The sequence below is a fragment of the Melopsittacus undulatus genome, chromosome 1, assembly GCF_012275295.1.
Source record: "Melopsittacus undulatus isolate bMelUnd1 chromosome 1, bMelUnd1.mat.Z, whole genome shotgun sequence".
Lineage (NCBI taxonomy): Eukaryota > Metazoa > Chordata > Aves > Psittaciformes > Psittaculidae > Melopsittacus > Melopsittacus undulatus.
In genome coordinates, this window is record NC_047527.1 from 101,989,643 (window position 1) to 102,004,178 (window position 14,536).

A 14,536-nucleotide genomic window follows, 5' to 3' on the forward strand; every position below is an offset into this window, starting at 1 on the left:
ACCTGCATGATTGCTCCTGTTGTGTCCACACTAGATACAATCAGTGCACATTATCCCTATTTCAGTTGCTATTGGCACTGCTGGAAGCAACAATATTTGCATCACCCCCCTGCGGCATGCTCCTGCCAGCTCCCAAATTAACGAATTGCATGTGCTTCTCCATAAAATGCACCAGTGCCACCTATCAGCCCTGGGTGTGGGACTAATGAGCATCATGTAATCAAATGGAGATGAGCAGAAATACAGTCAGGTTATGGAGATCAGGCCACTTTGCTACAAAAGGCTTTAATTCCTGCTGCCACAATGCTCAGCAACACTTGGGAGGAGCGCTTCTGCCAGGACTTGGAAACTGGAATGGGATTTTAGAGATAATAGAGCCTTCGGGTATTTGGACTTGTTGTAAACTGCTGCTGTTCTCCTCTCCTCGCTGGGAGAGTTGTTTTTACTCTGCCTCTGATTTCTAAAGGAAAGACTCTCACCCACATTCTCCTTTTCATGCCACTTGCCACTTTTGTCCTATTCCTGCTGCTCTTTACACCAGAGCTCTTCCTTATAGTGGAGCTCCAGAAATTCCTAATTTGCTCAGAGATAAGGTCCCGTGATAAAAGCATGGACCAAGCTCCTCCTTTTGGAGAGAGAGGAGACCTTGCAGCATTATCTATCCTGCTCTGGTTCATTCCATCTCCATCACAGCTACTTTCCACCTGGCTCCAGTAGTTTCCCCCCAGCTGTGCCTACCTGATGAGGGATGTTCTCTTTTCCCACCAATCTTGCCTACTTTTATGTAAGTAAGTGCACAACAAGCAGACTAACTCCTGTCCTCTCTGTGTTGTCTATATACGCCCACTCTGGCACTGGAGAGTGTGGTCCTGCCCCACATCTCTCTCCATTCCCTGTCTACCACTTCTTGGTGCTAACCACAGCAGGCAGCTGAGGGCTGGTTTAGCTCAATAACCCACTGAAGTCTAATCCTGTAACACCAAACCACAAATAATTTGTTCTCAGTCAGCTCAGCAGGTTAATCTGACTCACCTCAGTTGGAGTCAAGGATGCTCCAGCCTTGGCCTTCAAATAGGTCTCCTGATACAAATGCCCCATCCCAGAGGCGAACTGAGAGAGAGCCCCTGGCCCTGCAGGACACCCTGTTCAGCCTTGGTGGCTTCTGCCACTCTTGAACTCTTGGTTGTTAATTCAATATGAACTTTTGAGTTGTGGGTATAATTCACATTTAATCTGGCAATGGTTTACAACATCACATAATATTGTAGTGAAGAGGAAATTTCAATGTGTTCAGCAAGGAAAACTGTAGTATAAAAAACTCCAGGTAGGACTAAATGAAACCCAGTTTTGCTGTGGGCCCAAGGACTACGAAAGCCAGGCTATTCTGGACTCAAAAATAAGTGGGGAATGGAATAGATTTAAAGGGACATTAACCTCTTTGATAGCAGCCTGTCCTCTCCACTGCTGGGCACAAGAAACCCCAGAAAGACTGATAGCTTGAAGAACTTAAGCAGGTCTTGTCTCCAAATTCGTGTGAGCTGCATTCAAGTAACACAACAAGGCAAATAGTGACAAATAATTGGACTTTTCCAGATTGTTTTACTTTTAATATTCTAACATACTGTTAGTAATATAGTTGGCACTTCAACATATATATTATTTTATTTCAACAATATTCCCTTAACTTTGTACTTGAAGAAAAATCACTTGTTGCCATAAATAATACTCTGTTGCTGTTCAAAACACACTTGTTTGTCTGTGCTAGGTTACCTCTGCAGTGCAAGTGGGACAGGCTAACATTTACAACAGCTCCTACCGCCACTTCCTCTGTGTTAAAAAATTACGTTTTTCTATAAAAACACAAAAAAGTTCTACTGCGTTTTAAAAAAAGCCCTATGGTCAGTTGAGTGTATTTCCATTGACACTGACAAAAAACATTCTCTGAGGTCCCTTTGAGCGGGTTTCACTTTGGGTTAGAGGGAATTCTGCCGTTTGGCAGCTTCTTTCTCCTTCAGAGGAGCAGAGCGAGGCTGTGATTGCAAAGAGCCCTGGCTGAGAGCCAGGCACACAGGCGGAGTAGTGTTCATGTATTTTTCATTATAATACAAAAGGGAAGCCGAGTTATATAACATGGGGCTTTGTAGTGCAGCTCTCTTTTTAAATCTGTAACAGGAAAGGGGAGAATCGAGTCCCCATTTAAGACTTCATATGGTGAAACACGGCTGACATCTGAAGCTGCAAGAAGTCACCTGGCATCTGGCCACTGATGTCAGTGGTAGGGCGGGTGTTTTCTTGCACAGATGCTTTGTCCAGATGTCTAACCAAACCCAACCCAAGAGCTGTATTTTGCTAAAAAGGAGTTCCTATCCTCTCATTAAAAGCAAAATTAAAAAGTCACACTCTGAGTGAACTAAAACCACAGCTGGATTGGTCGAACAGGTACAAAAGGATTAATCTCAACAGCAGCATCAGGATGTTTCCAGCACACAGAAAGAAAAAGGTTGATGGCTATCTCACATCAGGGGTCCTGTGGAGCACCATGGGCTGCTCCAGAGAATGTGCTGGGGATTTGATGGAACCCTGACATTTGCAGACTTCATATGCTGGATTCCTTCTACATCCATAATGAGGTTCACTGTGAAAGAGCTGAGATGCTAATCACAGTCCTCAATATTGATGTACACAAAAAGGGTGGAGGAGGAGTACGGGTCTCCGTTCTTGGTTAGAAGATGGATGTGGCGGTAACCTGGAAGCACAGAGACAGATGGAAAGTGGATTTTAGTCCAGCTGGAAAAATATTTGGTAACGTTTGCCAAGACCACAAAAACAACTCCTCTGTCTCAGAGCATTTTGCTCTCAATACCTCACAGAACAGGTAGGTCTGAGAGGCATGGCTGTGAGCATTGGTAATGATGTATTGTGCCCAACATCACTGTTGACAAGGGGCTCCCTTCCCCAGAGACAGTGCTAACAGGTGCCTAATAAACCATTTATCATTTTGCCCATACCTCAGAGACAGGACCTATTCTGACCTGAGGTGTGATGGATGCGGATCATTCCTCTGGGACACTGGAGCTTCCCAAAGGCTCACTGTTATGAGGAACAGGGAGTAGGGTCTTACCTTGCTTCAGACTGGTGAAAGGAAGGGTGTACTGCCCAATAAAGTCATTCTTGGTCGACATATCAAAGTCTTCCACCACAAACCGGACCAGGGCAAGTGCAGGGATCTCTATGTCAAATGTAAACTCTTCATCCCATTTTGGGTTAAAGCCTGGGCAACATAGACAAGAATGATGGTCAGAGCTTTTCACAAATAAGGAAAGAAGCAAGAGATGCTCACAAGAAATGACGACAGCCAGAGATGTTTGCAAATGGATGGAGGCTGCCTGACTGAAGCCAAAGGTCATAGCAGGGGCTGAGAGCATTGTTCCCAGCTCTGATACTGATTTTCTACCTGGTGTTAATAAATCTTATCTTAGGCTTCTCACTGCAGACCTCAGCATCATAGTCCCAGAAGGCAATGAGAAGCAGGAGGGAGGTGAACTCAGTTCTGCTCTACATGCTCTCAGTGGCTGGTACATGGATGTCTCTGGTTGCCACTGGACCACCTGCAAACTTTTGTAGCCCTAAACCAGAGAAGAGCAGAAAGAAGAACTGTGCCTTTGGGTTGTAACAGCCTCACTGAGTGCTGGAGTACATCCAACAGTCACTACACAGCGCCTCAGTTTCCCTACCTGCAAGAAAGGTTTATGATTACAAAAACATCAAGTCTGTGGACAAAATGTTTTATGTTTCCTTGTGTAAGGGCAGTGACTGAGACAGCCAGACAAGCCCTACTTCTGTTACGGATAAGGATCCTGTTGTCCGGACTCACAAAGCAAACAATACCAGAGACTGTCACATCAGGTGGGAGCTGAAGAACAAGCTCCATGCTCTCTCTCCAGGTCACAGTGGGTGCTCTCTGTAGTGTCCATAAACCACTCCCCAGAAATAAACATGAGGAGAGGACACCCTGTTTGAAACCCTCCTGGCATCAGCCCAAGAACAACAAAATGTCAGCTGTTCATAGAGGATTTGTAGTTGATTCTGCAGGAAGCAGGGATCTTTCAGCTGGCCCTGAAGATGCTGAGATGGGCCTGTGGACAGTCCCACAGCGAAATACCCATGCTGGTGCATCTTATTTGGACTTTCAAATGATTAAATTAACTGGACTGTTCAGAAAATACACATCTGCTCATCACCCCCTTCATCCTTGGGGGAAAAAAAACTGTGTTGCTGATTCCATAGGAGCAGAAATCATAAAAGTCAAGGGAAAGTCATCAGCCTTAGGACAGTAGTTTCACTGCAATGAACCTCTAGGGAGAATTTTCAGCCCATTTCTGAGACTTGGTGGGATGCTCAGAGCTGCTGAGCCAGCAGGTTTCCACAGCTTCTCAAGTCCCACAGCTGCTCTGAGCATCCCACCAAGGCTGTGCCCATAGCCCCTTCTTCAGTCCCACCAACACAGAATCATAGAATCATGGAATCATTTAGGTTGGAAAAGACCCTTAAGACTGAGTCCAACTGTAAAACATCAAACCAGGTGAACTGCTGAAGCACGGTCACATATCTGAAACCTCAGCTCATGAAACGCAACCCCCTCACTGCATCTGCCTCTTTCCAACACTGATGTTTTCATTGTTTGACTCACTTTCCATTGAGCAACACTCCCTCCAGCATCACCCCAGTATCACTCCAGCCAGCCAGGGACTGGCTGTGGGGCACTGTGTGCTGAGAAGCCCTAAGGAACAGGCCTAGCAGGTCTGAAACATTCCCTATGCAGCTTTCACTCGAGGCATTATAAAAATAATTGTAGGTAACGGAAATGGACACGAGATTTAGGAGCCAGGCCAGATTTACTCAAACAGGAAAGAGGAAAAGGGAAACATTGTTAGCAGGGAGGAAAATATGCATTGGCTTTCTAGCACTTGGCTCTTACTCCACACAGAACAGCAGTGTGTGTGTACCTGTGTGCTTGTCAGCAGGAGGGTAATGACTGATTTCTCAGACCCCTACTGCCTCGCTGCTCTCCTAGGAAAGAGCTGAATTTGCCCTCTGCAAACTCAGAAGGTCCCAATATTCACTGCACAGAGAGAAATCCCCTCCATGTTTGACTAAGGAGAAATGGCCCACAGGGAAGTGCAATGTCTGAGATCTCCGAGGTCAGTGGTGGGTAAGGCTTGAGCCAGGTTCCTTGGAGGTGGGAGCTTTTGGCTTTCATCCCTCACCTGTAATATTGCTGTGATATGCATTAATTTGTGCCGCTTTGGGCAAAAGAATGAGCAGATGCAGCATCCCTGCCTTGTGAGGGGGCTCTGAGTTAAAGGAAATGCTCTCCTTTTGTACAGACTATGTTATATATGAGAAGATGTCAAGTTTTCAAGGCTAAGGTTATTATTGCTATCTTCAACTACTCCGTTATAGAGAAGACAGAGCCATGCTCTTACAGATGTACAGCAAAAGCTTAATGCATAGTAAGCACAAATTGCAACAGGGAAATTTCTGGTTAAGCATAGGGATATCTTATTTTATCATGAGGTCAGTCAAAGACGGGATCACTTGAGAGAGCCCAGACAGTCTGAGGAATCTCCATTCTTTGAGATACTCAAAACTCACCTGGGCAATGCCCCAAGCAACTTGAGCTAGCATTTTTTGTGAGTTTGTGACACTGCCTAGAGTGGGGAGGCTTGGGTGCACCCGAGCAAGCCTGGCCACAGGGCAGCAGTGTTGGCAAGGAACACTTTGCTACATAAAATGAAAGGTTTACTGCCCCATGGGAGCACTGCATGGAACAAAACCCCTTACCATTGTTTTCAATGACTTTGGTCTGCTTCTTGTTGTTATCCTGTTGGACACCATGGATCTCTATCGTTACCTTAGGATCAACAATGGAGTTTTTGCTTTTGTTCACCTTGGGCAGCTGCTGACCAGAGATGATCTGTGGAAGAGACAGAGAAGGAGGTCAGGTCATCATTAGGAGAGGGGACTCCCTGGCAATCTTCCTTCTCCTTCTCCAGGAGTGCAGGACCTGCTGCAACAAGCTGTTGCTGAACTTTCAGAGTGAGTGCCATCCTTCAGATGAAGTTGTCATGAGCCAAAGCACCTTAGGAACATTGGTCCAGCCCAGCCAGCTGGCTAAGAGACAGACAATTTTCTGACTGTCCCCACAGTGATTAGATGATACTTGTAAACAATAGTGATGACTGTTGACTGCATGTCTGCCTTATGTTTGTGTAATGACAGTGAATATTGTCATTAACCTCTCCTATTGCCAAACATTAAATATGTAAGTCCCTGAGGATGAAAGCCCATGCAGGACTGAAGCAGAAACACAGCAGTGGGAAATTAGTAGGGTGGGGATACAGCTGGCCAGAAGAAGGTATAACCTACATGCCCCCCCGAAGCTGGATGCTACTGAGACAGTTTCCAACTTCTGTTCTTACTTTAAGCAGAAGCTTCTTCTTTGTCCCCCATGTTCCTTCTGTGATGGATTTTGGATTGAATTTGGTTTGTTCATCCCGGAGGAATTCCGGCTTTAAGACATACCCAGAAAACCCATTGTCCTGGAATCGACCCTGGTAGACATCCATTTCTGTGCCTGCTGTCTGGAAATTTAGGGCAACTGCAACATAAATAGATATATTCAGTCACTTTCAGATAAATCAATGGTAATCTTTTTATACTAGTTCTGTTCACGTGAAATTCCACTTTATGGACATAAACATTTGCTTTTCCACACTTCAAAGAACAGTGATAAACTCTAACCCTCACAGCCTGCTACCTCAGAGGACTTCTTGCAGAGATGTTAGAGGCAGGAGGAGCCATTACAGACATTCCATTTGTGCTCCTGCCTTCCACAGGACCAAAAAGTGTCCTATATCGAATTTATGTCACCTGGTTGAGCAACTGCATGTTTTAGATAAACCTATTTATTTCTGTGCTGAAGGAGTTATCGCCTGCAGTGAAGCCAGCAAATCCTTCTCAGATCATTTCTCTGGATACTCAGCCTCATTATAAAACCTCCTTTCCAGCCCAGATATGCCTATTTTCATTTGCCATCCTGAGGGATGTTGATGACTCTGTTGGTTAGACCACAGAGTTCTTCATGTTTGAACTCTTTGTGTAGAAGTACAGAAGCTGTGACCAAAATAGATATACAGAAAAGGCTCTCCAGCAGTTTTGAGGTGGGCCAGAAATGGTCTATGGAAAGTCACTGAGCACTGGCTGAAGAGCTGACATCTCCCAGTGATCACTGAGCCTGTAAAGGGCTTGAGATCACACATCTACATCAATTGAAGCCCCTCCATAGCCAGGCCATGGGTGAGCCAGCCTGGGTGACCCTCTGTGACATCCCACTTGCACCCACCGATCTGGCAGCCGACGTTCCACAAGTCAATGGGGTTGTAGTTGGAAGAATCTGTCCTCCAGCCTGCAGGGTAGATCCGGCTCAGGTGCCTGATGTTGTGATGAATAAAACTGGTTGCTATGGAAAAAACAGAAGAAAATGGCCCTTTTAGTGATGGCAGCTAATTTTGTCTCCTCTTGTTATAGAATCATAGAATCATAGAATAGTTAGGAGGAGGTCAAGAAGGCTTCTAGGTCTCATATATAACATGGGGACTCTCATGCTTTCTGTTGCCAGTTGTGGGTTGGGTCATTTTGTGACCATGTCTTACTTCCTTCCAGAGTGCTAGGAAGAAGTTCTTGCAACCTCTCTTTTTGGTTTTGCACTTGTGCATTGGGAACACACAATGTCCAGGGTTTATGAATCATCATTCCTTCCCTGCAGTCAGTCGTATAGCTGCGCTGAAACTACAGCATCACATGGATGTAAATCATCCCCTCAATGCTAAGTTTATAGGTCCTGCAAAGTGATGGCTTTGCTGCAGGTGTAGGAAAGAGAGCTGCAAGGAGAGAGCTGTGTGTTGGGGAGGATTGAAAGAGCATCCCTGAAGCCAGGGAACCGCTCAAATGGAAAAAGAAAGGAGTGAACTGTTTCAGTTGCCTCCTGCTATTCCCCCCCACTTAAAGGCTCAGTAGTAACCATCAATAATGAATGCTTTCCCCCTTTTAGCTCCATTACAGTTTCCTTTCTCCCCATGACAATACTCCAATCACTCACACCATGTAATAGTATCCACGGATGCAAACATCGGGGGAACAGTGTTTGTATGCCAATTTGCTTGATCATAGAGAAAAAGAGCTTTGTTTTGTCAGACATATTTGAGGCAGAGCTGTTAAAATTGAATGCATAAATTGTAAAACAGTTTATTAAAGCCGTAGTAGTTGGTTTAGGATTTTATCAAAAGGATTTAAAAATTCACCATTGACCTCTTACAGGTTTTGCCAGCACAGCCTAGCCCAGCCTAGCCTGGGTTAGTGTAGCCTAGCCTATCCTAGCCTGGGTTAGCCTAGCCTTGTTTAGTCTGGGTGAACCAGGATTGACCTGGGGGAGACTGACCCGAGTGAGATTGTCCCGGATCAGATTTGTCTCGGGTCAAATTATCCCGGGTCATACTATCCCGGGTCGGATTAGCCCAGGTCGGATTAGCCCGGGTCAGATTATCCCCGGTCAGATTAGCTCAGGGCATATTAGCCCGGATCGTATTAGCCCGGGTCAGATTAGCCCGGGTCGGATTAGCTCAAGACAGATTAGCCCGGGTCGGATTAGCCCGGGGTCGGATGCATCCAGGGTCGCATTAGTCCGGGTTAGATTAGCTCAAGTCAGATTATCCCGGGTCAGATTATCCCAGGTCAGATTAGCTCGGATCGGATTAGCTCGTGTCAGATTAGCTCAAGCCAGATTAGTACAGGGTCGGATGCATCCAGGGTCGCATTAGTCCGGGTCACATTAGACCGGGCCGGATTATCCCAGGTCAGATTATTTTGGGTCAGATTAGCTCAGGTTAGATTAGCTCGGGTGAGCCAGTTCGGATCATCCCGGGTCAGATTAGTTCAGATAGATTAGACAGGTGAGATTAGCCTACCCTGCTTAACTTAGTTAACTTAACTAACTAAGTTAACCCTAACCCTGAGTTACCTCGAGTTAGCCTTGGTTAACCTGGATTAGCCTATCCTCAATTAGCCTGGATTAGATTGGGTTATCCTATCATCGGTTATATTAGCCTATCATAGGTTAACCTAGATTAGCCTAGTCTAGCATAGGTTAACCTGGATTAGCCTAGCCTAGCCTTGTTTAGCATGGGTTAGCCTAGCCTAAAGTACCCAGGGTTATTCTAGCCTAGAGTTAGCCTAGCCTTGGTTAACCTGGGTTAGTCTAGCCTAGCCTAGCCTGTGCCTAACCTGTGTTAGCTTTGGTTAACCTGGAGTAGTTTAGTGTAGCCTAGCCTAGCCTCAGTTAGGCTGGGTTAGCCTAGTTTAGGGTACCCAGGGTTATTCTAGCCTGGGTTGGCCTAGCCTAGCCTGGGTTGGGTTAGCCTAGCCTAGCCTTGCCTAGCCTTTGTTAACCTGGATTATTAATATTGAGCCATTGAACTCTTTACATGTACCCATCCAGCCAGTTCTTTATCCACCGAGTGGTCCACCTATCAAACTGATGTCTCTCCAATTTAGAGACAAGGATGTTGTGCAGGACAGCATCAAACACTTTGCACAAATCCAGGTAGATGACATCAACTGCTCTACCCCTGTCCATCAGTTCCATAGACCCATCATAAAAGGCCACCAAATTAGTCAGGCAGAATTTCCCCTCAGTGAAGTCATGCTGGCTGTCACCAAGCACCTTGTTGTTTTTCATGTGCCCTAGCATGCCTTCCAGGAGAATCTGCTCCCAGATTTTGCCAGGCACAGAGGTGAGACTGACTGGTCTGTAATTCCCTGGGTCATCCATGTTCCCCTTCTTGAAAATGGGGGTTATATTTCCCTTTTTCCAGTTGTCAGGAACTTCATCTGACTGCCATGATTTTTCAAATATGATGAACAGTGGCTTAGCAACTTCATTCACAGCTAAATTGTTGCTTCTTTATATATACTGCTCCTCTGCCTAGTGAGTTTAGCCAAATGTGAACTACCTGTATAAAATGCTCTTCTTGGTAACAGCCTCTATGATATGAAGTTATTCACACTTTCTCAGTGACATGCATAACCAAAGAGATCATAACCCTTGTCTTTCAGGTTTGCTTTTCCTTGTGCTTAACCACTGTTCCTTTAGGGGGGACTGGGACAGAGGATGGCCTTTTGCCAGGGCAGAACATACATACCAGACTCCTGGGCTAATTTCAGAGCTTTGCTCTCCGTGAACGATGACATCTCATAGAAAGCCCGAGGATGGCTGGGGTCCTCAAAGCCATTGAAATGGACACTCTTGCAGTAGACAACTGTGTCTGACAGTTCCTTGGCCAGCTTCAAGGTGTCACTCTAAAAGCAGGAGAGCAAGAGTGTCTGCAATCATACTCAAAAATAATAATCATGTTTTGTCTAGGACGCCTGAGGCTTCTCTTCTCCGCAACCTTTACATGAAAAAGGTGCACATTATCAACACTCACTACACCCCTATGTAAAAAGAGGGTGGAAAAGGGGTGGGCTGCCCTTGCCATATGTCTTGCCTTGCATGGAGTTCTAATCCCGTCTCTCAGAGTACCACTTCTTCTCAGGCCTATCTTGGCCTGTCCAACAGTATTACTTACTTCTAAGTGTTACTACCAAGAATATTTCATCTGGGCCATCCCTCCTTCTGCATTTATTTGCATGTTATTATATGAATGAGTATTTCAGCTTGACTATCACAACTCACAAGTGATTAGGGCTACAAACACCGTAGCAACCAACCAAATTAGTCTGTAGTGGAGAGCTAAGAGAGGATTTCACACAACAGATGCTTTACTGTCCCAGCACCCTTGTTGCATGATGCTCTCCATCTGGATTCTCTCTTCTTATTGGTGGAATACCCTTTCTGCTGCTGTCTGCGTGACCACTTGTATTTCAGCATCAATGGCTGTCTCCACTTGCTAAATTTTACAACAGAGTCTTAGCAACGAGTTTTCCCTACTGTCCTGGTCCCAGGCATGCAAACCTGGAAATAAAGGAAAGTGAAGGATGTTTTTGCCTCCACAGAGCTTAGGCTTTTCCTCCCCTTGAACTAGGAATCTCTTACAATGCTTTTATGCCTCCTACTCTACAGCCACTGGTGCAAGAGTGAAGTGTTAGCCACCAGCTCCCATTAGAGGCCAGAAAAGAAAATGACAGACTTCAAAACTATACACATTGTTGCCTACAGTTCAGGGAAAGAAATAAGATCCTCAGAGAGTGAGAAAATCAACAAAGTGAAGCATAGATCAGACCAAATCCAGAGGCATCAGCTTTGCTGTCTGTGGGATTGAATATATTTACACCTCCTATGAACCTGGTAGAGTGACCTATAGTGTGGAAAAATTAATGTCCACACATGAGGGAGTAAAATACTGGTGTAAAAGCCAGCATTTTCTTCCCAAAATGGTAACTCCAATTTCTTTGGTAACAGACCACCCCTTCCCCACAGATCCATAGCTCTTCCTTCCCTCTTTCCTCATGTTCAGAAGCACATGGCCTGTGAGGGTGCAGCTATGTCCCAGAACATGGCTAGAAAGGCACTGGTCTCTGGTAATAAACAAAGTCATAATGTTCCCATGACAAATAGATTTCTGGAAATCAGGCAGAGATAGATTGAATATGTGCCCTTCCACTGCTTCCAGAAATGCTACATGGTCTGTCCCAGCTGCAAGGTCCTGCAGCCTCATTTTAAATAAAAAAGCCAGCCTTCACGCTTGGCTGGCTCTGCAAGATCTCTGCTTGTTCTTGGGGCAGAGATCATTAAAGTAAGCAAGGATTCTTAGCTCCAGCTATTTCAACAATTCACCCTTACATATCCCCAGCTGAGAGGACAAAACCACACTGAAAACACCCTCAGCAAGGACATATTAAAAGTATATTTCAATTGTTCTGTTTTGTTTGGGGTTTTCTTTATTTTGTTTTGTTTGGTTTAGGCATGGTACAAAATCCACCTATAAAGTTGTTTCCCAGAATGAGTCATGGGACAGGCTAACAAAACAGGATTTCCTGATGCAGGGTTTCAGAGGCATTGCAGTTGGCAAAGATCTTGTTCATAGCTTTTCTGTCTTTCCAGATCTGCTGCTTTTCAGACTCAGTTAATTCTTTTACTTACCTTCCCCTTCTGCTGTATCTCAGTCTTTACAGATTCGTCTTCTATTTCAGCTGCTTCATCTTCATCAGAGACATCCTCTGCCTCCAGGTTGTTGTTCCCATTTGTTCCAGCAGGGTCCTCGTGTCTGCTCAGCTTCTTGCCTTTCACAAGGATCTTCCCTTTTAACTGCTGCATGAGGAAAAGTGTACAAAATAGCTGGTGATTAGAAAAGGTTCTAGCTCACCCTGAAGGAGCAAGGGCATAACAGCTCCTTAGCTGCAACTCCAGGGCTTTTTGGAGTTGCATCAGTAAATGGTGGTTACACAGGTAAATAAAAGTCTCTATTTCCAGAGTTCTTGCCCTGACTCTGGTCAGCCTCTGAGACCACAAGCCATGAGTTTGAAGACCCCAGATAGCCCACTGATTCCCTCTGATACAGAGCTGATGCTTCCCTCAACTAGACAACTAAAATTGTTCTGTTTACAGGCAGTAAAAATATACTATTTTCAAAATTGATGTGTCTCAGCAAACAAGGCCAAGCCTCGAGGTCAGGGCTCATGGGAGCTACTCATGGCACTGTTCTGCCCCTCTGTGTGGCCCTGAATTTTAATCCACCCCAGCCTCTGCAATGTGTGGCTATAAACACATGCACAGCTTAGAAATGACAGCCACACAGGGACTGAAGCAGTGCAGCCCTCTGCTCCACTAGGTATTTTAATGGGGGGAGAGGTATTTTGCCAAGCAGACATGGGATTTTAATATGTAAAAGATCTTGTCAGCCTAAGGAAGATCTGACAGCCTAAGGAAGAGTTTCCAGACCCTTCCCAAAGATACCTCCTTTTCTGAAAAGGGCTTCTCCTGTGACTGCTACCATGGTACAGCACTAATCATAAGCAGCAGCATGTGCCAACACGACACAGCTGGCTGCTGAGCAAATCCAAGGAGCATATTTGTTGTGCTGAGTCAACTCTCACCAGCCTCTTTCAAAGTCCACAAAAACCCTCAGGTGTAGACACACACCAGCAGTGCACGGTTGCTCACAGACCACCACACCAGTGATGTATCTCTTGTGCAAGATCTAACTGGAAGGCTGAAGCCTGGAGAGGGCTGACTGAACCCAAATGATGCAGCAGTGATGTCAGAAGCAGGGAGGAGTGCTGAGAGAATGGTGACTGCCTGGGTGCAATCTCTGAGTGAGAGGATTATGCATTAAAATCAGGCGCACACCTCAACCCTGCAGCGTCCCAGTGAGGTTAAGTGAGAGACTTGTTGCCACCTGGATGTGCTCAGTAGTCCTGGCTTTGAAGGGTGCTAGTACTCCAGAAAGAAGCAATCTCAGAATTAGCAAATATAGCCCTCAGTCTGTGTAGCATGTTCCACTTTTCTCTGCAACACTCTCTACTTGCCCTTTCCACAACAGCAAAAGCAACAAACCCCATCATTCTCAAATGACAGGGCTATGGAAAACCAAGAACCTTTTATAAAGCAGCACAGGCATTTTCAAAGAACACAATTCCCCCTTTGTGGGTGCAAGCAAATTGCATCACATCTTTACAGAGACCAGCCCAACTCCTCACCACCCCAAAGCTCTGGACAAAGCTTTGTGTGAGCCGAAATTTGAAACAGGTACCCGAGGAATCAGACAAGAGTGTTTTAATTCAGCTAGCGCAAATGACCTGCTTATACTGAGACACTTTCCCTGTCACTCAAAAGCTACACAAAGGCAGCTGGAAGGAATACACCAGTTAGTTACTGGGAATAAAAGGCCCAAAGGAGCATTCAGAGCATAGCAGTATCCTTCTGCCTATCCCCAGACAATCTTCCATCCTCCCAGCTCCTCAGCTCTCTCCCAGGCAGAGCTGTGACCCTCATAGCTCTTCACATCCATGGCTAAGAAATGAGTCAGCTCATCTTTAGTCCCAGGTCAGTCTGCTGTTCATATGTCTCTTACCACCCTCCTGCCTCAACATCCAGCTCTTCACTGTTCTTCTACAACATCTACTGGAAGAAGGTGAAATCCAGTTCTGTGTGAGTTTTGAGGCTCCAGGCAACAATCTGAATGGGCAAGCCTGGAGGGATTGCACGGGGGACCTTGTCCTTGGTAAGCTGCAGATATCATCCTGCTATGTAATATATTATCTGCCTCTGCTTTCTAGCATCCCATAAGAAGTGCTACTGCCTTATGTCACAGCTCAAGAGTAGAGAACTAGAGACAAGGTATTTGGGGCAGGTTGCTTGATTCTTAATTACCAGAAGGGATACTACCCTGTTTTAAGCTTCTCCATGATCTCCCCAGCTTCTCCACAGCATACCCATCAAGTGGGAGGTGTAATTTCCAGCACAGATCATCCTACATGG

General features: G+C 45.5%; 1 protein-coding gene across 5 annotated transcripts in view; it reads right to left on the reverse strand.

Annotated features, from left to right (window-relative positions):
- Positions 1-1,209: 1,209 nt before the first annotated feature.
- Positions 1,210-14,536, reverse strand: part of PLCD1 (phospholipase C delta 1) — a 56,502-nt gene continuing 43,175 nt past the window's right edge. For all 5 annotated transcript variants that reach the window (XM_031049780.2, XM_031049781.2, XM_031049779.2 and 2 more), the window contains exons 9-15: positions 12,200-12,367; positions 10,260-10,416; positions 7,406-7,522; positions 6,483-6,661; positions 5,845-5,977; positions 3,122-3,271; positions 1,210-2,746 (exon numbers count right to left, since the gene is read on the reverse strand). In XM_031049780.2, coding sequence (XP_030905640.1) covers positions 2,655-2,746; positions 3,122-3,271; positions 5,845-5,977; positions 6,483-6,661; positions 7,406-7,522; positions 10,260-10,416; positions 12,200-12,367 — 996 coding nt within the window. In that variant the 3' untranslated portion in view covers positions 1,210-2,654. The remainder of the gene's footprint in view (positions 2,747-3,121; positions 3,272-5,844; positions 5,978-6,482; positions 6,662-7,405; positions 7,523-10,259; positions 10,417-12,199; positions 12,368-14,536) is intronic.